The following is a 24361-nucleotide window of genomic DNA, read 5'->3' on the forward strand; positions in this document are numbered from 1 at the left end:
CGGCTTAAGGCGGAGGGCCAACAAAAAACCTGGGACCTAAGGAACCGGTGGTGGATGGAGAAAGCACAGGAGATACAACAACTGGCCGACAGCCACATTAGAAGAGGATTCTTCATTGCAGTTAAGGCCACCTACGGTCCAAACTCCCAAGGCTCCACCCCACTCCTGGCCAAGAATGGGGCAGAGCCTTATCAAGGACACCGAGGCTGTCAGGGCCCGCTGGAAGGAGCACTTCGAAGATCTCCTCAAATAGAGACTCTGCCTTTGACTCGAGTGTTCTCGACTCCATCCCGCAGCAAGCCACCCGCCACCACCTCGGTGAAACCCCAACAAGGCTGCAGGTGCGGCTGGAATCCCTGCTGGGCATTCAAAAATGGAGTAGAGGTGCTGTTGGCGCAGATACATGACCTCATCTCTCTCATCTGGAGGGAGGAGAGCAGGAGAGCATGCCAGGAGATCTCAGAGATGCAGTGATCGTGACCATCTTTAAAAAAAGGGGACAAGCCCTACTGCGGCAACCACAGAGGAATCTCCCTGCTATCAGCCACTGGGAAAGTTGTCGCTAGAGTTCTCCTCAACCGTCGTCTCCCTGTGGCCGAGGAGCTCCTCCCGGAGTCACAGTGTGGATTTCATCCCCTACGGGGCACAATGGACATGATCTTTGCAATGTGACGGATATGTCCTTACTATACAGTATAAATGCACACGAGGCCCATACTTGAGAGACGGTCACTCTGTGACCAGTTATCTTTATTACCAAGACCTCAAGAGACTGAAGGTGGGTGGAGCTTCCCCTTTTATACCGGAAAGTCCAAGTTAGGACTGTCTCCCACAAGTTCACCCCCTGTGGTCAATATTCTCAAGGTGTACAACTTAGGTCAGCTTATCCATGGGTTACAATGATAGTTGAATACATGACAGCGACAACTGCAGGAAAAATGCAGGGAGCAGCACCAGCCCTTATACATGGCTTTTTTCAATCTTACAAAGGCCTTTGACACAGTCAACCGTGACGGTCTATGGACCGTCCTCTTCCGTTTCGGATACCCCCAAAAGTTTGTCAACATCCTTCGCCTGCTCCACGATGACATGCAGACTGTGATCCTTACCAAAAGATCCATTACAGACCCAATCCACGTCCGGACCGGTGTCAAACAGGGCTGTGTCATCGCTCCAACTCTCCTGTCAATCTTCCTCGCTGCCATGCTCGACCCCAGAGTCAACCAACTCCCTGCTGGAGTGGAACTAAACTACAGAACCAGTGGGAAGCTGTTTAACCTACACCACCTCCAGGCCAGGTCCAATATCACCCCAACCTCTGTCGTTGAGCTACAGTACGCAGACGACGCCTGCGTCTGCTCACATTCTAAGGCTGAACTCCAGGATATAGTCGATGTATTCACTGAGGCATATGAAAGCATGGGCCTTACGTTTAACATTTGTAAGACAAAGGTCCTCCACCCGCCTGTCCTCGCTGCACAGCACTGCCCCTCAGTCATCAAGATTCATGGCGCGGCCCTCGACAATGTGGACCATTTCCCATACCTCGGGGGTCTCTTATCAACAAGAGCAGACATTGATGCAGAGTCAACACCGCCTCCAGTGCGCCAGTGCAGTCTTTGGCTGCCTGAGGAAGAGTGTTCGAAGACCAGGCCCTCAAATCTACCACCAAGCTCATGGTCTGTAGTAATACCCACCCTCCTGTATGGATCAGAAGCATGGATGATGTGCAGAAGACACCTCAAGTCACTGGAGATATATCACCAACGATGTCTCCGCAAGATCCTGCAAATCCCCTGGGAGGACAGGCGCACCAACATCAGTGTCCTCATCCAGGCCAACATCCCCAGCATTGAAGCACTGTCCACACTCGATCAGCTTCGCTGGACAGGCCATAGTTTGCATGCCAGACACGAGACTCCCCAAGCAAATGCTCTATACGGAGCTCCTTCACGGCAAACGAGCCAAAGGCGGGCAGCGGAAACTTTACAAGGACACCCTCAAAGCCTCCCTGATAAAGTGCGACATCATCACTGACACCTTGAAGTCCTTGGTCGAAGGTTGCCCTAGGTGGAGAAAGTGCATCCAGGAGGGCGTTGAACTCTTCTAATCTCAGCGCCGAGAGCGTGAAGAGGTCAAGCGCAGGCAGCGGAAAGAACGTGTGGTAAACCAGTCCCACACACCCCTTCCCTTGGCGAATATCTGTCCTACCTGTGACAGAGTCTGTGGCTCTTGTATTGGATTGTTCAGCCACCAGAGAACTCTCTTCAGGAATGGAAGCAAGTCTTCCTCAATTCCGAGGGACTGCCTATGATGATGAAATATTGGCTAGGACACCGGGGATAATTCCCTTGCTGTTCTTCGAAATAGTGCCATGGGATCTTTTACATCCACTTGAGAGGGCAGACAGGGCCTCAGTTTAACATCTCATCGGAAAACAGCACCTCTGATGGTGTAGCACTGCATTGGAGTGTCAGTCTAGATTTTTTTTGAGCATCTGGATTAGGTGTTGAATATATAGGACAGCTTGTGAAAATAGTATGAATGAGCAGATCTGTTGCTCAAAGCATAATAACGAGTATTACATACCATGTTCTGCTGAGGTGGAGCTATGTCCCTTAAGGTGACAAAATCTAATTGTAGTTAAGTGAACGCAAGCTCAGGTCACTTAGAGTTTAATTGCTGTTTGATGAGGGAACTTTGCAAATTGTTAGAAGTACTTATTGATTTCAGCTGTAGGTCAGAAGGACCCAGCATTAAGTAGCAAACTTTTGTTTTGCATGATTGTTTTTTGCAACCTTAGCAAAGTGTGATGGCTGGAGTGTGCAGACTGGAATGTGCTGACTCCACTCTGACTGCTGGGCAGGCTGACTTGCCGTTTCTAGTACATGATGGATGGATAGATAGATGTAGTCAGAGGTCGACAAGATCTTTCCCTCTTTTAAAAAAGAGGTGAGGTCACCTGACAAAATCGAACAAATGTCTCATTCAGCGTGCAGTGGATTGAAATTCAGGCTGGTGCTCGCAGTGGGGATGAAGACCTTTGTAGAATGGGCAAATTTTATTTTGGGAGCTTTGCAAATTGGTGCTGCTTTTCTGAGCAATTTTGGGATGTCATGGTTGATCACCAGACAAGTTGAGAGGTTTCCTTACAAGATACTGATGAATATTTGTAGGCACAGTGCAGCTCATCTGCTGCTGAAACCCTCATCCATGCCTTTGTTTTCTCTAGAATCGGCTATTCCAATGCACTCCTGGCCAGCCTCCCACCTTGCATCCTCCGTAAACTTGAACTCATCCAAAACTTGGCAGCCCATGTCCGAACTCGCACCAAGTCCCGTTCACCCATCACCCCTGTACTCGCCGACCTACGTTGGCTCTCAGTCCGCCAACGCCTCAATTTTAAAAGTCTCATCCTTGATTTTGAACCCCTCCATGGCCTCTCTCCTCTCTGTAACCTCCTCCAACCTTCTGAGATATCTACGCTCCTCTAATCCTGCTCACCTGCGCATCCCCGATTTTAATCGCTCAACCATTGGCGGCTGTGCCTTCAGCACCAAGATACTGAGCTCTGGAATTCTCTCGCTAAACCTCTCCACCTCTCTCTCTCTCTCTCTCTCTCCTTTTAAGATGCTCCTTAAAACCTAGCTCTTTGACCAAGCCCCTGTCCTAATATCTCCTTGTGTGGCTCGATGTCAAATTCTGTTTGATACCCGTTCCTGTGAAGTGGCTTGGGATGTGTTACTACGGTAAAGGTGCTATATAAATATAAATTGTTATTGTATTGATCTGTTAATAATATCGCATGTGCATATCTCATTAATTCTGCACAATATATTTAAATTGCATATGAGTCAGGTGAAAATGATTTTGAAAATGTTTTGCAATGGAGCAAATGGAACAGTAGATTCAACCCCCAAAGCAACTCTGGTGACATTTTTTGGGTACAGTCTGTTGTCAATCATGCAAAACCTCCCTGCAGATCTCTCTAAAATAAGGTCACGTCTTCTTTGAAGCCAAGGGCCTCTTGGGCATTAACTGTTTCAGTTTTTAAAGAAAGACTTGCATTTCTATAGTGCCTTTCACAACCACCCGACGTCTCAAAGTGCTTTACAGCCAATGAAGTATTTTGGAGTGTAGTCACTATTGTAATGTGGGAAACGCAGCAGCCAATAATTTGCACACAGCAAGCTTCCACAAACAGCAATGTGATCATGACCAGATAATTTGTTTGTTATGTTGATTGAGGGATAAATATTGGCCAGGACACCGGGGTAACTCCCCTGCTCGTCTTTAAAATTGTGCCATGGGATCTTTTACGACCACCTGAGAGAGCAACCGAGGCCTCGATTTAACGTCTCATTTAGAAAGCAGACTGTTTGAATTGAAACCTCATGGTCCCAGCTGTGTTTGGGAAGAGTGGTAAACTTCATGGCTGACTGATCTCTTATTAAACTTGTGTTATGCTGTGAATATACTGGCTATCTACTGGTGTACATAGTCGATAGGCTGGTGGGGGGGAGGTTTAGGAGGGAGACAGGCTTTAAAAGAAATATCAAGTTTATTCATCTGTATAATACATACTTTTCACAAATATAACGGTATGTCTCCCAATCTCTGTAACCTCCTCCAGCCCTACAACTCTCCGAGATCTCTGTGCTCCTCTAATTCTGGCCTCTTGCCCCGATTTTAATCGCTCCACCTTTGGTCCTTAGTGCTGGAATTCCTTCACTAAACCTCTCCACCACTCTTTCCTCCTTAAGACACTCCTTAAAACCTACCTCTCTGACCAAGCTTTTGGTCACCTATCCTAATATCTCCTCCTGTGACTTGGGGTCAGATGTCGTTTGATAATTGCCGCTGTGAAGCACCTTGGGGGATGTTTTACCATGTTAAAGGAGCTATGTAAATGGAAGTTGATTTTGTCTAGCCTTGAGTTTGCCTGTCACACCCATCCATAATCAAATATTTTCCATGTCAAACCATTTCGAAAGAGAAAAGCAACCAATTATTTACAATCTGTGGAACAACTCGCCCAGCAGCAGAAAATAATTAATGGACACGAGTCAACATGTCTGTATCCTCTAACCTTAAAAACAAAGTGCTGCAGATTTTCAGATGGACACGTGAAGACGCTTTCCAATCGGCAACGTCCCTTTCCCAAATAACTCTGTCCTCAGCCCGTGTTTACTTAACAACAATTGGAGCTCATGGCTTTAAAGGGATAGTCCACTTCTGATAACTCAACTCTTTTTTGCACTAAAATAAATCAGGTGTCCACTGTGCCTCAGTGGATAGCACCCTCGCCTCTGAGTCAGAAGGTTGTGGGTTCAAGTCCCACTCCAGAGACTTGAGCACATTAAATCTAGGCTGACACTCCCAGTGCACACAAACCTCCTCCCACCCTACTTCATCTAACCCAATCAACATATATATCGATATATCTATCTATAATATTTCTGCAATCTCTGTATTGCTGCCTTTGATATTATCCTCTCCAACCCTTAGTGGTCCTATTTCCATCCCAGCATTCCTTATTTTATTGATGGGCCTGCAAAATATTTTACTATTTTATTTTATGTGATAATTTAATTTCATAGTTCTTTGCCTTCCGAATTGTTTTATTTTTACTTCTCTCCTAATCTCTTCATATTCTTCCTTATCATGCTCTCTCCTGCTGACCATGTACTTAATGTATGCATCTTTCCTTACCCTCAATTTTTCCCTTTATGGCTTTATTCATCCACGGTGTCTCATAAGTGTTTAGCTTGTTCTTGTTTTTTAGTGGAATATATTTTTCCTGCACTTTGTTGAATACCGTTTCAAATGTTTCCCAGTGCTGTTTGACATCATTGTTTGCCAATATTGTTGTCCATTTTATTTTCCCAAATGCTATTCTCAGCCCCTCAAAATCAGCTTTTCTCCAATCTTGTCATACTTATATCCTTCTCAATTGTTATCTTAAAGTGTTTTATATTATAGTCACTATTGTCTCGATGTTCCCCTACTTTTACTTCTCTTACCTGTTCTGGTTCTTTCGCCATTACTAGATCCAATAGCGAACGTTGGGCTTTTTACATATTGGGATAGAAAGGAGTCCTGTACACATTGTATGAACTCCATTCCCTTATCCCCTTTAACTAGCTTTTCTGTCCAATTAATATCAAGGTGTTTGAAATCATTCATGATGATTATTCTATTTTTTTTACTCATTTCTCTGATTTTTTTTGTATATTTCTTTCTCCACCTCCCTTCCATTATTAGGTGGTCTGTGGACTAGCCCTATTAATGTGATTAATCCTTTATTATCTTTTATCTCTATCCACATGGATTCTATTTCTGTCTTGCTGATTGCTGCGTCACTTTTTTCTACCGCCATTATGTTATCCCTAATAAGTACAGCTCCTCCACCTCCCCTTTTCCCCCTCTATCTTTGAATAGGTTCTGGGAGGTTGAAGTTCAAATATAAAAATGGAAGTACAATTGAAATGGCTGTTCCTTTGGGAATACCAGTTAGAAATGAGCTCAAATGCAACAGAGTTGTCAGTTTGACTCAGCTGGTCGGGTTCTTGACTCTGAGTCTTAAAAATGTGGGTTCAAGCCCGGCTATGGATTTGAACACATAATCTAGGCTGACATGTCAGTGCTCCGCTGGGGGTGTGCTGTATTGTCAGAGGGTTTTTTTTGCACAGTCGTTACACTGAAGGCCCCCATCTGCCTGCTCATGTGGATGAAGAGGAGTCGGGAAGTTTCCCTGTGTCTTGGTCAATCACCTTCTCCAACACCACCAAAAAAAACCCAAATGATCTAGTTCTTTGTTCATTTGCTGTTTCTGGGACCTTGCTGTGCACAAATTGGCCGCAACAAACTCTGAATAATACTGCAGTGACACAGTTTTGCCACCAGAGACACTTTATATAAATGCCAACACTGCCTCTAGTGGCAGTAAACTCACATTGTGACATTTCAATCTGCTCTGCAGGTCCGAGATCATGTTCGCTCCCTTTCCCTCCTCCTTCGCTCTTTATTCCAACTAGGCAAATTTTAGGCGTTAGGATCTTCCTGATAAAAGTTCTTGGCAAATAAGGCATGTGCTGAACGGGATCATCCATGCAGTTCATTCGCCATTGATACCTGGGCAAAGAACCTAAAACAGGTACAGTATATCAAGATCTCTCAGATGCTCAATCAAACACAACCATACAGAGAGCCTTCTGATTCAGAGTTCAGTGAGATACCTCATTCAAAAAAAGTCAAAGATGTGGTGTTAGAAACATAGAATAATACATCATAGAATGATACAGCACAGAAGGAGGCCATTGGGTCCAGCATGCCTGTGTTGGCTCTCTGAAAGAGCTATCCAATTAGCCCCACTCTCCTCTTTCCCCATAGCCCTGCAATATTTCTGTTTTAAGAATATATCCAATTCCCTCTGTGTTGAGTTTGTGAAATAGAAGCGGTATATTTGGTGTGTAAGAGAAATCTGGTATAAGGTTATTGCTGAAATACGAGGAAGGGAAATCAGGTAGAAATTCTTAACTGTCTCTGGCCTGAGATTGTTAAAGTTGAAGAAGTGTTTGTCCCTGGTTCTCTAATCCCCTATCCAGATAAACACTAAAACAGAGTAAGGACGTTGAAAACAGAAATACAGACAACTCTCGATTATCTGGGGCCCTCGGGGATCGGGCTATTCCGGGTAAACGATTTTGCCGCGAGGGCAAATGTATCTACTTGCTGAGAATGTTTGGGTCCCAAGTTTATACTTTGATGCTTTTCTGCTTCTGCTTCCAGGATGGGATTGTCCACTTATTCATTTTAATATAAAGTGAAGAGACCCATGTTATACTGTGTCTACTTTTTCTTAAAATGGCCAATCTAAAGGCTTCAACCGCTGGAGGTCGAATGAGACTCGGCTTTACTTACCCCCGAGGCTGGTCAGCACCCTCAGTGATTGCCTATGAATAGAGTTGCAGAGGTGTCAGAAAACGGAAAGAGATGGATAAATCTTTTGCCCCTCTGAACTTGCTTCCAGCGTGATGATCTGGACAGTGCCCAAAAAGAACGGGATTGGGAGCAATGCCTTCGATTTGATAATGTGACGATGGGTCGCAATATGAACGGACAGACTGTCCAGATCCGAGTTACAGTAATCTGATTGACGAGTTTGATTGGAAGTTTTATAAATATGTAAATCGGAATTAAGAAGGGACCCGTGTGCATAGGCTTGACCCCCAAACTGCGTGCCATCCCGAGTCATATTTCATTACTGGTTGGATCCATGCTTAGCGCACAGGACAGAATCACAGTTTTTAAAAGTGCCGTTACAGCGGGTTCTCCGTTAGATCCATGTATGGATAATCGAAAGTTGCCTGTATACCAATTTGTTCAACTTGCTGGACAAAGAAAGCAAGAATTTGCATTTATATAGCGCCTTTTCACAGCCTTAGGACATCCCAAAGTGCTTTACAGCCAATGAAGTACTTTTGAATGGGAGTCACTGTTGTAATGTGGGAAACGTGGCAGTCAATTTGCACACAGCAAGATCCCACAAAGGGCAATATGATAATGACCAGATAACTTGTTTTAAAGATGTTGAATGAGGGATAAATATTACCATGGGATCTTTTACGTCCACCTGAGAGAACAGACGGGGCCTCGGTTTAACATCTCATCTGAAAGATCTCAAATCGGCAGGATGTGTCTAGTGGTGTCCTGCAGGGATATGTGATGGGGCCGCAACTATTCAGAATATTTATTAACGACTTAGATGATGGCATAAAAAGTCATACATTCAAATTAGTCGATGACACAAAGATAGGCGGCATTGTAGGCAGGGTAGATGAAAACATATAATTACAAAGGGGACATCGACAGATTAAGTGAATGGGCAAAACTGTGGCAAGTGGATTTCTATGTAAGCAACTGTAAGGTCATCCACTTTGGACCTCTCAAGGATAGAACAGGGTACTTTCTGAATGATAAAAAGCTAAAAACATTGAATGCCCAAAGAGACTTGGGGGTCCAGGTACATAGATCATTAAAATGTTATGAAAATAATCAAAAAGGCTAATGGAATGCTGGCCATTATATCTAGAAGACTAGAATACAAGGGGGTAGAAGTTATGCTGCAGCTGTACAAAACCCTGGTTAGACCACACCTGGAGCACTGTGAGCAGTTCTGGGCACCACACCTTAGGAAGGATAAATAGGCCTTGGAGGGAGTGCAGCGTAGGTTTATAAGAATGATACCCAGACTTCAAGGGTTAAGTTATGAGGAGAGATTACACAAATTAGGGTTGTATTCTCTAGAATTTAGAAGGTCAAGGTGTTTTCAGGATATTAAGGAGAACAGATAGGGTAGATAGAGATAAACTATTTCTGCTGGTTGGGGAGTCTAGGACTAAGGGGCATAGTCTAAAAATTATAGCCAGGCCTTTCAGGAGTGAAATTTGGAAATATTTCTACACGCAAAGGGTGGTAGAAGTTTGGAACTCTCTTCAGCAAATGGCAATTGATGCTATATCAATTGTTAATTTTAAATCAGAGATTGATGGTTTTTTGTTAACCAAAGGTGTTAAGGGATATGGACCAAAGGCGGGTATATGGAGTTAGGTCGCAAATCAGCTATGATCTCATTGAATGGTGGAACAGGCTCTAGGGGCTGAATGGCTTCCTCCTGTTCCTATGGCACTCCCTCAGTACTGCACTGCAGTGTCAGCCTAGATTTTTTTGTTCAAGTCTCTGGAGTGTGGGACGTGAACCAGCAACATAAGAACATAAGCAATAGGAGCAGGAGTAGGCCCTATGGGTCTTGGAGCCTGCTCCGCCATTCAATAAGATTATGGCTGGTCATCGACCTCAACTCGACTTTCCCGCCCGATCTCCATATCCCTTGATTGCCCATTCGGATGCGTGTGTATTAAAGTAGCAGTACTACAGAATGTGGCCGCTGTGTGCGGAAGAGCAGTTTTTGCAACGTGTTCTAGTTTTCGGTTTTGTGCTGACTCGGTCTGTTGTCCATTGTATCGCTGCAGGTTAACCCACGATATAAGCTTGGAAGAGTTCGAAGATGAAGACTTGTCGGAAATAACAGACGAATGTGGGATAAGTCTGCACTGTAAGGACGGCCTGGCTACAAGGGTAAGAGCTTGGGAGCACGCTGTGAATGTTATCGCGTGAGAGAAGCACGCTGTGATGGTATGGGACAGGGCGGGAGAACAGTGATGAGCAAAACCATCACTGCATCAATAACCTCTCTCCAGGATTGTCGGTCCGAGCCAGAATGCCTGGGAGTTGCAAGTGGTTGAGTGTAAAGACAATCTAATGGATTTTTTGATGCTTAGTAATGTAATAACTGCATTGCAAATATAATTGGGAAAGAAATGGTTGGCTTATTCTGAAAAAAGTGCAAGACTTAGAGAAATTACCTCTGCCCAGTATTTCCCATACAGTTTTAAGTTGTATTCAATATCACAGTGACTATGGTCAATTATTAGGGTGAACACCAAATTAAAATAAGCAAGTATTTATCTGTGTTAATTGACCCTGTGCTCCATGTATTGAATTATAGTTGAGGAATGCTTGAGCACTGAGTGCAGTTCTGGACACTCCATTATATGAAGCACAGATTTAAAGTAATTGGTAGAAGGATTAGAGGGGAGTTGAGAACTTTTTTCACCCAGAGGGTGGTGGAGGTCTGGAACTCACTGCCTGAAAGGGTGGTAGAAACAGAAACCTTCACCACATTTAAAAAGTATTTGGATATGCACTTGAAGTGCCATAACCTACAGGGCTACGGACCAAGAGCTGGAAAGTGGGATTAGGTTGGATGGCTCTTTTTCGGCCAGCATAAACACGAGGGGTTGAATAGTATCCTTCTGTGGCATAAATGTTTAAGATTCTATGGGCTGAATATTGACCAGGACACTAGGGAGAGCTTCGCTGCTCTTCTTCAAGAGATCTTTTACATTCACCTGAGAGGACAGATGAGGCCTTGGTTTAACGTCTCATAAGAAAGACGGCACCTCCGACAGTGCAGCGCTCCTTCAGTATTGCACTGGAGTGTCAGCCTAAAATTTTGTGCGCAAGTCCCACCTTCTGACTCAGAGACGAGTGTTTTTTTAATATTCATTGCTGGGATGTGGGCGTCGCTGGCCAGGCCAGCATTTATTGCCCATCCCTAATTGTCCTTGAGAAGGTGGTGGTGAGCTGCCTTCTTGAACCGCTGTGCTGTTAGGGAGGGAATTCCAGGATTTTGACCCAGCGATGATGACAGAATGATGATATATTTCCAAGTCAGGATGGTATGTAACTTGGAGGGCATCTTGGAGGTGATGGTGTTCCCATGCACCTGCTGCCCTTGTCCTTCTCGGTGGTAGAGGTCACGGGTTTGGGAGGTGCTGCCAAGGAAGCCTTGGCGAATTGCTGTAGAGTCTTGTAGGTGGTACACACTGCAGCCACAGTGCACCGGTGGTGGAGGGAGTGAATGTTTAAGATGGTGGATGAGGTGTCAATCAAGCGGGTTGTTTTATCCTGGATGGTGTTGAGCTTCTTGAGTGCTGTTGGAGCTGCACTCATGCAGGCAAGTGGAGAGTATTCCATCACACTCCTGACTTGTGCCTTGTAACTGGTGGAAAGGCTTTGGGGAGACAGGAGGTGAGACACTCGCCACAGAATACCTAGCCTCTGACCTGCTCTTGTTGCCACAATATTTACGTGGCTGGTCCATTTACGTTTCTGATCAATGGTGACCCCCAGAATGTTGATGGTGGGGGAATCGGTGATGGTAATGCCGTTGAATATCATGGGGAGGTGGTTAGACTCTCGCTTGTTGTGGATGGTCATTGCCTGGCACTTGTGTGGCATGAATGTTACTTGTCACTTATCAGCCCAAGCCTAAATGTCATCCAGGTCTTGCTGCATGTGGGCATGGACTGTTTCCTTATCTGAGGGGTTGCAAATGGCACTGAACACTGTGCAGTTATCAGCGAACATCCCAATTTCTGATTTATGATGGAGGGAAGGTCATTGATGAAGTAGCTGAAGATGGTTGGGTCTAGGACACTGCCCTGAGGAACTCCTGCAGTGATGTCCTGGGGCTTTGATGATTGACCTCCAAACACCACAACCATATTCCTTTTGTGCTAGGTGTGAGTCCAGTCAGTGGAGTTTTCCCTCTGATTCCCATTGACTTCAGTTTTACGAGGGCTCCTTGATGCCATACTCGGTCAAATGCTGCCTTGATGACCAGGGCAGTTGCGTGGTCCTGGTTGAATCCAAACTGAACTTCAGCGGGTTAATGGTGAGTAAGTGCCATTTGATAGCACTGTCAACGATTCCTTCCATCACTTTGCTGATGATTGAGAGTAGACTGATGAGGCGGTAATTGGCCGGATTGAATTTGCCCTGCTTTTTGTGCACAGGACATACCTGGGCAGTTTTCCACGTTGTCGGATAGAAGCCAGTGTCGTAGCTGTACTGGAACAGCTTGGCTAGAGGCGCGGCTAGTTCTGGAGCACTTTTTTAGCACGATAGCCAGGATATTGTTGTGGCCCATAGCCTTTGCTGTATCTAGTGTGCTCAGCTGTTTCTTGATATCACATGGCTGAATTGGCTGAAGACTGGCTTTTTTGATGATGGGGACCTGAGGAACTAGCAGAGGATCTTCTGGCTGAAGATGGTTGCAAATGCTTCAGCTTTGTCTTTTGTACTCGCGCGCTGAGCTCCGCCATGATTGAAGATGGGGATATGCATGGAGCCTCCTCCTCCCATTAGTTGTTTCATCGTCCACCACCATTCATAACTGGATGTGGCAGGACTGCAGCGCTTTGATTGTGGGATCGCTTAGCTCTGTCTACAGCATGTTGTTTAACATGCATGTAGTCCTGTGTTGCATGTAGTCCCCAGGTTGGCACCTCATTTTTAGGTACACCTGGTGCTGCTCCTGGCATGCTCGTCTGCACATCTCACGGAACCAGGGTTGGTCTCTTGGCTTGATGGTAATGGTAGAGTGAGGTTACAGATTGTGATGGAATAAAATTCTGCTGCTGCTGATGACCCACAGTGCCTCATTACTGCCCGGTTTTGAACTGCTAGATCTGTTCTGAATTTATCCCATTTAGCACGGTGGTAGTGCCACACAACACGATGGAGGGTGTCCTCAGTGTGAAGACAGGACTTCGTCATCACAAGGACTGTGAGGTGATCACTGCCACCAATGCTTTCATGGACAGATGCATCTGCGACAGGTAGACTGGTGAGGACGAGGTGAAGTAGGGTTTTCCCTCGTGTTGGTTCTCTCACCACCTGTTGCAGTTCTAGGCTGGCAGCTATATCCTTCAGGACTCAGCCAGTTCAGTCAGTAGTGGTGCTACCGAGTCACTCTTGGTGATGGACATTGAAGTCCCCCACCCAGAGTACATTCTGTGCCCATGCTACCCTCAGTGCTTCTTCCAATTGGTGTTCAACATGGAGGAGTACTGATTCATCAGCTGAGGGAGGGCGGTAGGTGGTAATCAGCAGGAGGTTTCCTTACCCATGCTTGAAGCCATGAGAATTCATGAGGTCCGGAGTCAATGTTGAAGATTCCCAGGGCCACTCCCTCCCGACTGTATAGCATTTGTGCTACCACCTCTGGTGAGTCTGTCCTGTCGGTGAGAGAACCAACATGAGGGAAAACCCTCATCCTCACCAATCTACCTGTCGCAGATGCATCTGTCCATGAAAGCATTGGTGGCAGTGATCACCACACAGTCCTTGTGATGGTGAAGTCCGGACAGACCCAGGGATGGAGATGGAGGAGTCTGGGACATTGGCTGAAAGGTATGATTCGGTGAGTTTGACTGTGTCAGGCTGTTGCTTGACAAGTCTGTGGGACAGCTCTCTCAATTTTGGCACAAGTCCCCAGATGTTAGTGAGGAGGACTTTGCAGAGTCGACTGGCTGGGTGTGCCATTGTCGTGTCCGAAGTCGGTGCTGAGGTCGATGCCGGGTGGTCTATCCGGTTATATTCTTGTCAGCGTTTCTCGCAGCTGTTTGTTACAACCGAGTGGCTTGCTAGGCCATTTCAGAGCGTAGTTAAGAGTCAACCACTCTGGAGTCACATATAGGCCAGACCGGGTAAGGGCAACAGATTTATTTTCCTAAAGGACATTTAGTGAACCAGGTGGGTTTTTTCGACAATCCGGTAGTTTTATGGTCACCATTACTGATACTAGCTTTTTATTCCAAATTTTTATTTAATTAACTGGTGGTGAGATTTGAACTCGCGTCTTTGGTTCATTACTCCAGGTCTCTGAATTACTAGTCCAGTAACATGCTACCATTCCTGATGTGCTACCAACTGAGGCATGGCTGATACCCCTTTCGAACATAAGAGCATAAGAAATAGGAGCAGGAGTAGACCATTTGGCCCTTCGAGCCTGCTCTGCCATTCAATAAGATCATGGTTGATCTGATCTTGGCCTCAACACCATTTCTTTGCCTGCTCCCCCTAACCCTTGACTCTCTTATCGTTCAAAAACCTGTCTATCTCCACCTTGAGTACATTCAATGACCCAGCCTCCACAGCTCTCTGGGGTAGAGAATTCCACAGATTCATGAACCTCTGAGAGGAGAAATTCCTCCTTCTCTGTTTTAAATGTGCGATCCCTTATTCTGAGACGATGCCCACTAGTTCTAGATTCCCCCACGAGGGGAAATATCCGCTCTGCATCTACCTGTCAAGCCCCCTCAGAATCTTATTGAAAAGTATAAGATCACCTCTCATTCTTCTAAACTCCAATGAGCATAGGCCCAACCTTTCTTTATAAGACAACCCCTTCATCTCAGGAATCAACCTCGTGAACCTTCTCTGAACTCTGAACGTGGGATGCTTTATCACAACTGGGTATTAAGGCAGAGATTATAACACCATTTATAATAGAATTGTATAAATATTCGAAAAGGAAGGATTGAAAAGACGATGAGAGAAAGGGCAGGGAAATGGGAATAGGGTAGATGGGAAGAAAGGAAGATTTGCATTTATATAGTGCCTTTCATTACCTCAGAACATCCCAATTCACTTTACGTCCATTACTTTTGAAGTGTAGTCAGTGTTGTAATGTAGGATATAAGATAGGTCTTATTGAAGAACTGGCACAAGACACAGGAACAGTGGGTCAAGTAGTTTCCTTCTAGGCTGTAATTCTTATGAACTTGTAACTAACCATTGCTGTCATTACAGTCAATACACTTGTGATGTCCATGACTTCAGAAATGTGTCACATGAGCTTTGCCACATCAGCTGTTTTTTGACAAGTGTGTGGGACAGCTCTCACAATTTTGGCACAAGCCCCCAGATGTAGAGTAAGAATACTACTGTGGAGGGGAGAGTAATCCTTGGCACTGACAAATCATGCCGAAATGCACCTTCCTATGGATATTGATTCCTGGTCCAGTAATGCCTTGTAATGTATGCACTGGTGAGTATGCTCACAGGTTTGTAGAACTGTTGCATTGTGAGTGGTTTAGCCAGTCATATGATGTTCACAAGACTCAATAAAACACCAGTGAGTGGGTCTAGGTTATCCACGATGAGGTATGCAATTGCCAGCCTAGTGGATGAACTGGTAATGTGTAGTGTGGTTGTTAAACCTTTGCTATTAAGAAATACTTGGTTTATTAACAATGTGTTGCTATGAATTGTTAAGCAAAGAACCCATGAAGCAAATACACCCCTCAACTTTAAAATTCTCATCCTTGCCTCGCCCCTCCCTATCTCTGCAACCTCCTCCAGCCCTACAATGTACTAAAACGTACCAAGGCACTTCACAGGAGCATGATCAAACAAAATTGAACACTGAGCGACATCAGGAGATATTAGGATTAAGAGTTAGGCTTTAGAGAGCATCTTAAAGAAGGAGAGCGTGGCGGAGAGGTTTAGGGAGGGAATTCCAGAGCCTGGGGCCCAGAGAGATAAAGGCACAGCCGCCAATGGAGGAAATCAGGGATGCAAGAGATCCCCAGAATTAGAGGAAGGCAGAGTGTTGCTTCATAGATATAGTGGCCTCTGCCATCTCCTTGAAGAGTGCACTTACTTCTGCTATTCCTTCAAGCATTGAGTCTCTTAGGAGTCTCACGAGATGGCGCTAAAATGCCGTTGAGAGCTTTAACGCCACCTGATGCCGGTTCCAGCGCCGCACGCCATATTGATGTTGCCGGTAGTATTGCCGCTGAACATGATCGACGGGAACCCCGCCATCACAGAGATCGTGAAGTCAGTGAGTGTGCAACACTCACTTGATGCCCAATGTGTAAACTTTGTTACCGTCAATGAACTTACCGGCTGGAGAAAACAACGGCAGCTTCAGGTGGCGTGCAGCAGCAAGAAGCCGGTTCCAGTGACGCTATTTAAAAGGATCATCGCCAATTATTCGGACCGGACAGGTTTTTGAAGTTTGAGTGGCTGTGTGCTACTTCTTGCTACTGGAAGAGTTTTCTCTATTCATTTCAAGGTTCTTTGGGATCACGGAATGTCAGGGCAAATAAAAAAGTTCCATAATTATATCTGAAAAGCTTCAAACTACAACACTTGCTGAAAGTCATGGGGGCTGTACTGGCAGTGGACCTCGCCCTCCAGGGTCTACGGTGGAGGCAGCGAGGCAACCGGCCTTTGGGACAGGTTGACCAGGTCTGGCTCATCAGACTCCAATTCGCATGAATAAAGCCCAGATCCCCGTAGTTCACCACATCCTCATCATACAATCCATGTCTCATCACAGTGTCCTCCTGGGCACGAAGGTGAAATGAGAGAGACCGCAAAATATTCCAAACACAATTAATAACTTTATCTATAAACATGGCACACATATCGTACAAATTCTAATAACTAGTGACCCGTGTGTGTGTGCAAGGTGTGAGATGTGGGTGTGAGTGTTGCTAGTTAGAGATTGTTGGTGGGTGAGTGCTAGGGGTCTGGTGCATTGAGCAGTGTGTGAAGCTTGTGGTACAGATGATGGGATGCAGTATTTGTTGAAGCCTTCACTCACCCTGACCACCCATGTGAGCTTGTTAAACTTCTTCCTGCACTATGTGTGGGTCCTGGGGAGCACAGTGCTACCCGGGACGTGGTGTGCCACCTCCCTCCACATAGGTGTGGCAGACTTGTGGCGAAAGCCCCCTGCCAGTTGGTACAAGACTACCCGCCTTCTGTCCACCGCTAAAACCAATACTTCCAAAGCTTCATCGGAAAAACTCTGTGCTCTCTCCCTGGGGCAGCGATCTGCCATCAGCATCTGTAAATAAGAGCTCCTTCTCCTTGTCATTCTTCTTCTGGGAGGCAGGTGTACACCCAACATTGCTGAGAATGAGGTGCTGCAGCATTGTGGAAAAAGCCTGTGGCAATCATTACTGGCATTTAGACTGCTCCGATATTGGTCCATCATTTCAGTGTGACGCCAATGAGCTTGGGAGGGGTGAGGGGGGGGGAATTGTCCCGTGGCGCATCCGGAGCCGCTAACCTTCCCAGCCTGGGTCAGTTAACGCATGGGTGGAAGTGAAATTTGCACTTTGTGACCCGGAAATGAGGCAGAGCGCTGTCTCGGGGGTCAGCGCCGTGTTGAACAGGTCAGCGCTATGCGGATGCTCCGCATGATGCTGACGTGCCACAACGCGCCTCCCCTTCATTTAAAGGGGAGAGTTGCTGCAGATTCTGCAGCCCTTTCGGTGGGCACCACTGGGCCACCAGATGCATTTTCGACTGGGCCAATGGCCCGGCACACACGAGTCAATATCAGGCTGCATGATGTCGGCCTGGTCGAAACAAGGACCGACATTGTCGGGCTGACGAGAACGTTGGCCGACAATAAAACATGGCGGCCCCGGGCGCACATGGTCTCCGCTTTAAGGGGCGCCCCGGGCGGATGTCAGAGCCCCGTGAAGCTGGCGCTGACATCGGCCCCTGCCAGACAGGCGTCCTGTGGGGCAATTGCCCCCGCGAAGCACAAAGGAGTTGGCACGCACGCTGATGACATCATCGCCGTGTGCACCCCGGTGCGGCGCACAAAGTGCAGGACGTGACATTAACTGCCAACACACCCCAAAATCTCAGGTGCAATTTCAGTCGCGGCACCACAGCTGCCTGCCCTCAGGCGAAAAGGGGTTTGCATGCCCGTTAGCAATAAAGGGGTAATTTCGGCCCCTCGGTTTTTAGATGAGAATGATGACTGCAATCATTTTAATGAGGAGTGAGGACGAATTTTGCGTGCAGCTGAGACAATTTTCAACTGGCGCTACTTAACCATTTTTAGTCTAAACATTTCTTGGCTACAATGAATTTCTAGTCCTGAGGTCTAAATACAGGCAAGGCGTTGATCGTGTTTGGCTGAAGGAGATCTTGAAAGCCAAACTCGACTTGATGTTATGGTCTGCAGGATAACCTGTCTGGCTGATGTCAGTCAGGATGACCTCCTGAATGTCGCGATTCACTTTGCAACGCATACTGCGATCCATTCCTCAAGTCAGCAAAGCCAATGCTCAGAGCTAATTGTCTTGAGGACGATAATCCAGCCCCTGTCTCAGCAAAAACTACAATACAGTCCAGGTTTAATTCCCACACATGGACCAAGTTAAGGGCAGGCAGAGCACTTTGTAAAATATCCCCGTTGGAAAATCTGCTGAACTATCTTCTGATGTGGCATTTGCGTTCATAGAATCATAGAATAGTACAGCACAGAAGGAGACCATTCGGCCCATCGAGTCTGCACTGGCTCTTTCAAAGAGCAATCCAGTCAGTCCCACTCCCACTCTTTCCCCATATCCCTGCAAATTTTTTCTGTTTCAAGTATTTATCTAATTCCCGTTTGAAGGCGAATATTGAATCTGTGTCCACCACCCTATCAGGCAGTGCATTCCAAACCCTAACCACTCATTGCATAAAAAGCTTTCCTCATGTCGCCTCTGGTTCTTTTGCCAATCACCTTAAATCTGTGCCCTCTCATTATCGACCCTTCAGCCATTGGAAACAGTTTCTCTTATTTACCCTATTTAAATCCTTCATGATTTTGAACACCTGTATCAGATTTCCTCTTAGCCTTCTCTGCTCGAAAGAGAACAACTCCAGCTTCTCTAGTCTACCCATGTAACTAATCTGGAACCATTCCAGCAAATCTCTTCTGTGCTCTGACCAAAACCTTCACCAATGGTTGTATTTTAACCCACACAAGTGGACTGAATAGTGACAAATAGGATTCTAATGCACCAGGCAAGCCAATTAAAGAGCTCTGTGATCATGATAGAAACACAGAAATTAGGTGCAGGAGCAGGCCATTCGTCCCTTCGAGCCTGCACCACCATTCAATAAGATCATGGCTGATCATTCAACCTCAGTACCCCTTTCCTGCTTTCTCTCCATACCCCTTGATCGCTTTGGCCATAAGGGCCATATCTAACTCCCTTTTAAATATATCTAACGAACTGGCCTCAACAACTTTCTGCGGTAGAGAATACCACAGGTTAATCACTCTGAGTGAAGAAGTTTTTCCTCATCTCGGTCCTAAATGGCTTACCGCTTATTCTTAGACTGTGACCCCTGGTTCTGGAACTCCCCAGCAACGGGAACATTCTTCCTGCCTCTAACCTGTACAATCCCGTCACAATTTTATATGTTTCTATGAGATCCCCTCTCATTCTTCTAAACTTCAGTGGATACAAGCCCAGTTGATCCAATCTCTCCTCATATGTCAGTCCTGCCATCCTGGGGATCAGTCTGATGAACCTTCACTGTACTCGCTCAATAGCAAGAACGTCCTTCCTCAGATTAGAAGACCAAAACTGAACACAATATTCTAGGTGTGGCCTCACCAAAGCTCTGTACAACTGCAGTAAGACCTCCCTGCTCCTATACTCAAATCCTCTAGCTATGAAGGCCAACATGCCATTTGCCGCCTTCACCGCCTGCTGTACCTGCATGCCAACCTTCAATGACTGATGTACCATGACACCCAGGTCTCGTTGCACCTCTCCTTTTCCTAATCTGTTACTATTCAGATAATATTCTGCCATCGTGTTTTTGCCACCTAAGTGGATAACCTCACATTTATCCACATTATACTGCATCTGCCATGCGTTTGCCCACTCACCAAACCTGTCCAAGTCACCCTGCAGCTTCTTAGTATCCTCCTCACAGCTCACACCGCCACCCAGCTTAGTCCTGCAAACTTGGAGATATTACATTCAATTCCTTCATCTAAATCATTGATGTATATTGTAAATAGCTGGAGTCCCAGCACTGAATCCTGCGACACCCCACTGGTCACTGCCTGCCATTCTGAAAAGAACTCGTTTATTCGACTCTCTGCTTCCTGTCTGCCAATCAGTTTTCTATCCACGTCAATACATTACCCCCAATACCATGTGCTTTAATTTTGCACACTAATCTCTTGTGTGGGACCTTGTCAAAAGCCTTTAGAAAGTCCAAATACACCTCATCTACTGGTTCTCCCTTGTCAGCTCTACTAGTTACATCCTCAAAAAATTCGAGAAGATTTGTCAAGCATGATTTCCCCTTCATAAATCCATGCTGACTTGGAGCGATCCTGTCACTGCTTTCCAAATACGCTGCTATTTCATCTTTAATAATTGATTCCAACATTTTCCCCACCACCGATGTCAGGCTAACCGGTCTATAATTCCCTGTTTTCTCTCTCCCTCCTTTTTAAAAAAGTGATGCTACATTATCTACCCTCTGTTGTGTATCTGTAAAGCATGCACTCCCATGTTCTGCCACCAGGGAGCACAGCCCCTGAAGTCCCAAGGGATCCCAGCATCCCTTGGGAGCACTGTATATAAGCCGGTCCCTAAGGCCTGTTCCTCACTCTGGAGTGTCTTAATAAAGACTGAGGTCACTGTTACTCTAACCTCCCTGTGTGCAGTCTCATCTGTGTTAGGAACACAATAACTGGCGACGAGTATACAAATCCAACGCAAAGATGCAGCAAACTGTGGGCATCCTGGAAAAGTTCTCGGAGGGTGAGGACTGGGAGGCCTATGTCGAACGGCTCGACCAGTACTTCTCCTCCTCACGGTTTGCGGGGCACCAATCTACAGCCTCATGAAGAATCTTCTGGCTCCGATGAAACCCACAGATAAGTCACATGAGGAGCTGTGTACACTGGTTCGGGAGCACCTTAACCCGAGGGAGAGCGTGCTGATGGCGAGGTATCGGTTCGATACGTGCCAGCAATCTGAAGGTCAGGAAGTGGCGAGCTACGTCGCCGAGCTAAGGGGATTTGCAGGACAATGTGAGTTTGACGGCTATCTGGAGCAGATGCTCAGAGTCTTTTTTGTACTGGGCATTGGCCACGAGACCATCCTACGAAAACTTTTGACTGTAGAGACACCGACCCTCAGTAAGGCCATTGCGATAGCACAGGCGTTTATGTCCACCAGTGATAACACCAAACAAATCTCTCAGCACACAAGTGCGAGCAATGTTCATAAATTAACTGGAACTGTATTTGCGAGCAGAAATGTACAGGGCAGAAATTACGAGTCTGCAACTGCCAGCAGGCCTCAGGTGACCCAGATGACTGAGTCTACAACAAAGGATGAATGCAAGGCAATTCGCACCTTGTTGGCATTGTGGAGGCTTCCATTCGGCCTATTCATGCCGCTTCAAAGGGTATGTTTGCAAGAGCTGTGGAACAATGGGGGCACCTCCAACGAGCTTGCAGACAAGCTGCAAGCTCTGCAAAACCTGCTAACCACCACGTGACAGAGGAAGATCGGTCCATGGTGGATCAAAGCAATTTCGAGCCTCGGAGAGGAGGCAGATGCTGAAGTACACGGGATGCACACATTTTCAATGAAATGTCCACCTATAATGCTAAATGTAAAATTGAATGGCTTACCTGCAGCCATGGAACTGAACACTGGCGCTAGCCAATCCATCATGAGTAAAAAGATGTTTGAGAGACTGTGGTGCAACAAGGCACTCAAACCAGCCCTGAGCCTCATCCACACGAAACTGAGAATGTACACCAAAGAGCTCAGCACTGTCCTGGGCAGTGCCATGGTCAAGGTCACCTACGAGGGCACGGTGCATGAACTGTCACTCTGGATTGTCCCGGGCGATGGCCCCACACTGCTTGGAAGGAGCTGGCTGGGCAAAATCCGCTGGAACTGGGATGACATCTGAGCGCTATCACATGTCGATGAGGCCTCATGTATCCAGGTTCTTAACAAATTTCCTTCCCTTTTTGAACCAGGCATTGGAAACTTTTCCGGGGTGAAAGTGCGGATCCACTTGGTCCCAGAGGAACAACCCATTCACCACAAGGCGCGAGCGGTACCTGACATGATGAGGGAGAGAGTGGAAATCGAGCTGGACAGGCTGCAATGCGAGGGCATCATTTCCCCAGTGGAACTCAGTGAGTGGGCCAGCCTGATTGTTCCAGTACTCAAAAGTGATGGCACGGTCAGAATTTGCAGTGATTATAAAGTAACTATTAATCGTTTCTCGCTATAGGACCAACACCCGCTACCTAAGGCAGACGACCTATTTGCGACGCTGGCAGGAGGCAAGACGTTCACCAAGCTCGACCTGACTTCGGCCTACATGACGCAGGAGCTGGAGGAGTCTTCGAAGCGCCTCACCTGCATCAACACGCACAAGGGACTGTTCATCTACAACAGATGCCTGTTTGGAATTCGGTCGGCTGCAGCGATCTTCCAGAGAAACATGGAGAGCCTACTCAAGTCAGTACCACGCATGGTGGTTTTTCTGGACGACATATTGGTCACGGGTCGGGACACCGTCGAGCACCTACAATACCTGGAGGAGGTCCTCCAGCGACTGGATCGCGTAGGGCTGCGACTGAAGAGGTCGAAAGGCGTCTTCATGGCAGCAGAAATGGAGTTTTTGGAGAGAAAGATCACGGCGGACGGCATTCAGCCCACAGACGCCAAGACAGAGACTATCAGGAATGCGCCCAGGCCACAGAACGTCATGGAGCTGCGGTCGTTCCTGGGACTCCTCAACTATTTTGGTAACTGTCATGTATTCAACTATCATTGTAACCAATGTATAAGCTGACCTAAGTTGTACACCTTGAGAACATTGACCACAAGGGGCGAACTTGTGGGAGACACTCCTAACCTGGACTTTCAGGTATAAAAGGGGAAGCTCCACCCACCTTGATCACTTGAGGTCTTGGTAATAAAGGCAATTGGTCACAGAGTGACCTTGTCTCAAGTATGGACCTCGTGTGCATTTATACTGTATTGTAAGGACATATTGGCGACGAGAAACTGGGATTTAAACCACGCCAGCATGGCCAGTAGCAGCACAGATGATTGGGACGACTTTATTGAGAGACTACAGCAAAGTTGGTGATGATTGGGATGACTTTATTGAGAGACTACAGCAAAGCTTTGTCCCTAAGGAATGGTTGGGACAGGATTTGGCCGACAAACGCAGGGCTCATCTCCTGACGGTTTGTGGATCCAGAACATACTTCCTGATGAAGGACCTTCTAGCGCCAGAGAAGCCAGCGGATAAGACATTCGAAGAGCTCAGTAAGTTGATCGGGGAACACCTTAAACCGGCGAGCAGTATGCACATGGCGAGACAGCGGTTTTACACGCACCGGCGGCGAGAAGGACAAAGCGTTCCAGACTTTGTGGCAGATCTCCGGCGACTGGCGAGCCAATGTAAGTTCCCAGATGCTTGCAGAGCGGAGATGCTGTGAGACTTTTTTTATTGAGGGCAGCGGGCATGCTGGGGTTTTCAGGAAACTGATTGAGACCAAAGACTTGACCTTGGAAGCGGTGGCTCTGATAGCCCAGACATTTATCTCGGGAGGAAGAGACCAGAATGATGTATGACAAAAATCTTGGCTCAAATGCGGCAAACGACCAGGGAGTCAACATTGTTAATGCGACACACGTTGGGCAGAGAAGGGCAATCGGACCTGCCCCAGCATGTCGTCTAACCCAAAGGGGGAATTCAACAGAGACAATGGCTAGCTGAACGGCGATTCATGCCATCGCAATGGACAATGCGGCCAGTAATGGGGCCATCAACACCTGTTAATGGTGCGCTTAAAGACTGTTACAGAGATGTTAGAGACGATCGACTGGTAATGGACCTTTTGTTTCCAACAACGGGGCCTTCAGCTCATGCTGGAGGTGTGGAGGCAAACACCCAGCCAGAGCTTGCAGGTATCAGCAATATACGTGCAGAAACTGCAACGTCAGCGGTCACTTGGCGCATGTGTGCAGGAAGCCTGCAGTCAGGTTGATGTACGAGGAAGACGGGCCTGATGTAAGCCCTATGAGGCCAAATGACTACTGGGGGAAATCGCTGGAAGCTGAAGTTAAGTGAG

General features: G+C 46.6%; 1 protein-coding gene across 1 annotated transcript in view; it reads left to right on the plus strand.

Moving 5' to 3' along the window:
• Window positions 1-24361, plus strand: part of LOC139279636 (C-Jun-amino-terminal kinase-interacting protein 1-like) — a 260229-nt gene that overhangs the window by 68669 nt on the left and 167199 nt on the right. Inside the window, exon 3 of the mRNA XM_070898745.1 lies at window positions 10035-10140. Within this exon, the coding sequence (XP_070754846.1) occupies window positions 10035-10140 (106 nt within the window). The remainder of the gene's footprint in view (window positions 1-10034; window positions 10141-24361) is intronic.

Source organism: Pristiophorus japonicus, chromosome 14 (genome assembly GCF_044704955.1).
Source record: "Pristiophorus japonicus isolate sPriJap1 chromosome 14, sPriJap1.hap1, whole genome shotgun sequence".
In the NCBI taxonomy this organism is placed as follows: Eukaryota; Metazoa; Chordata; class Chondrichthyes; family Pristiophoridae; genus Pristiophorus; species Pristiophorus japonicus.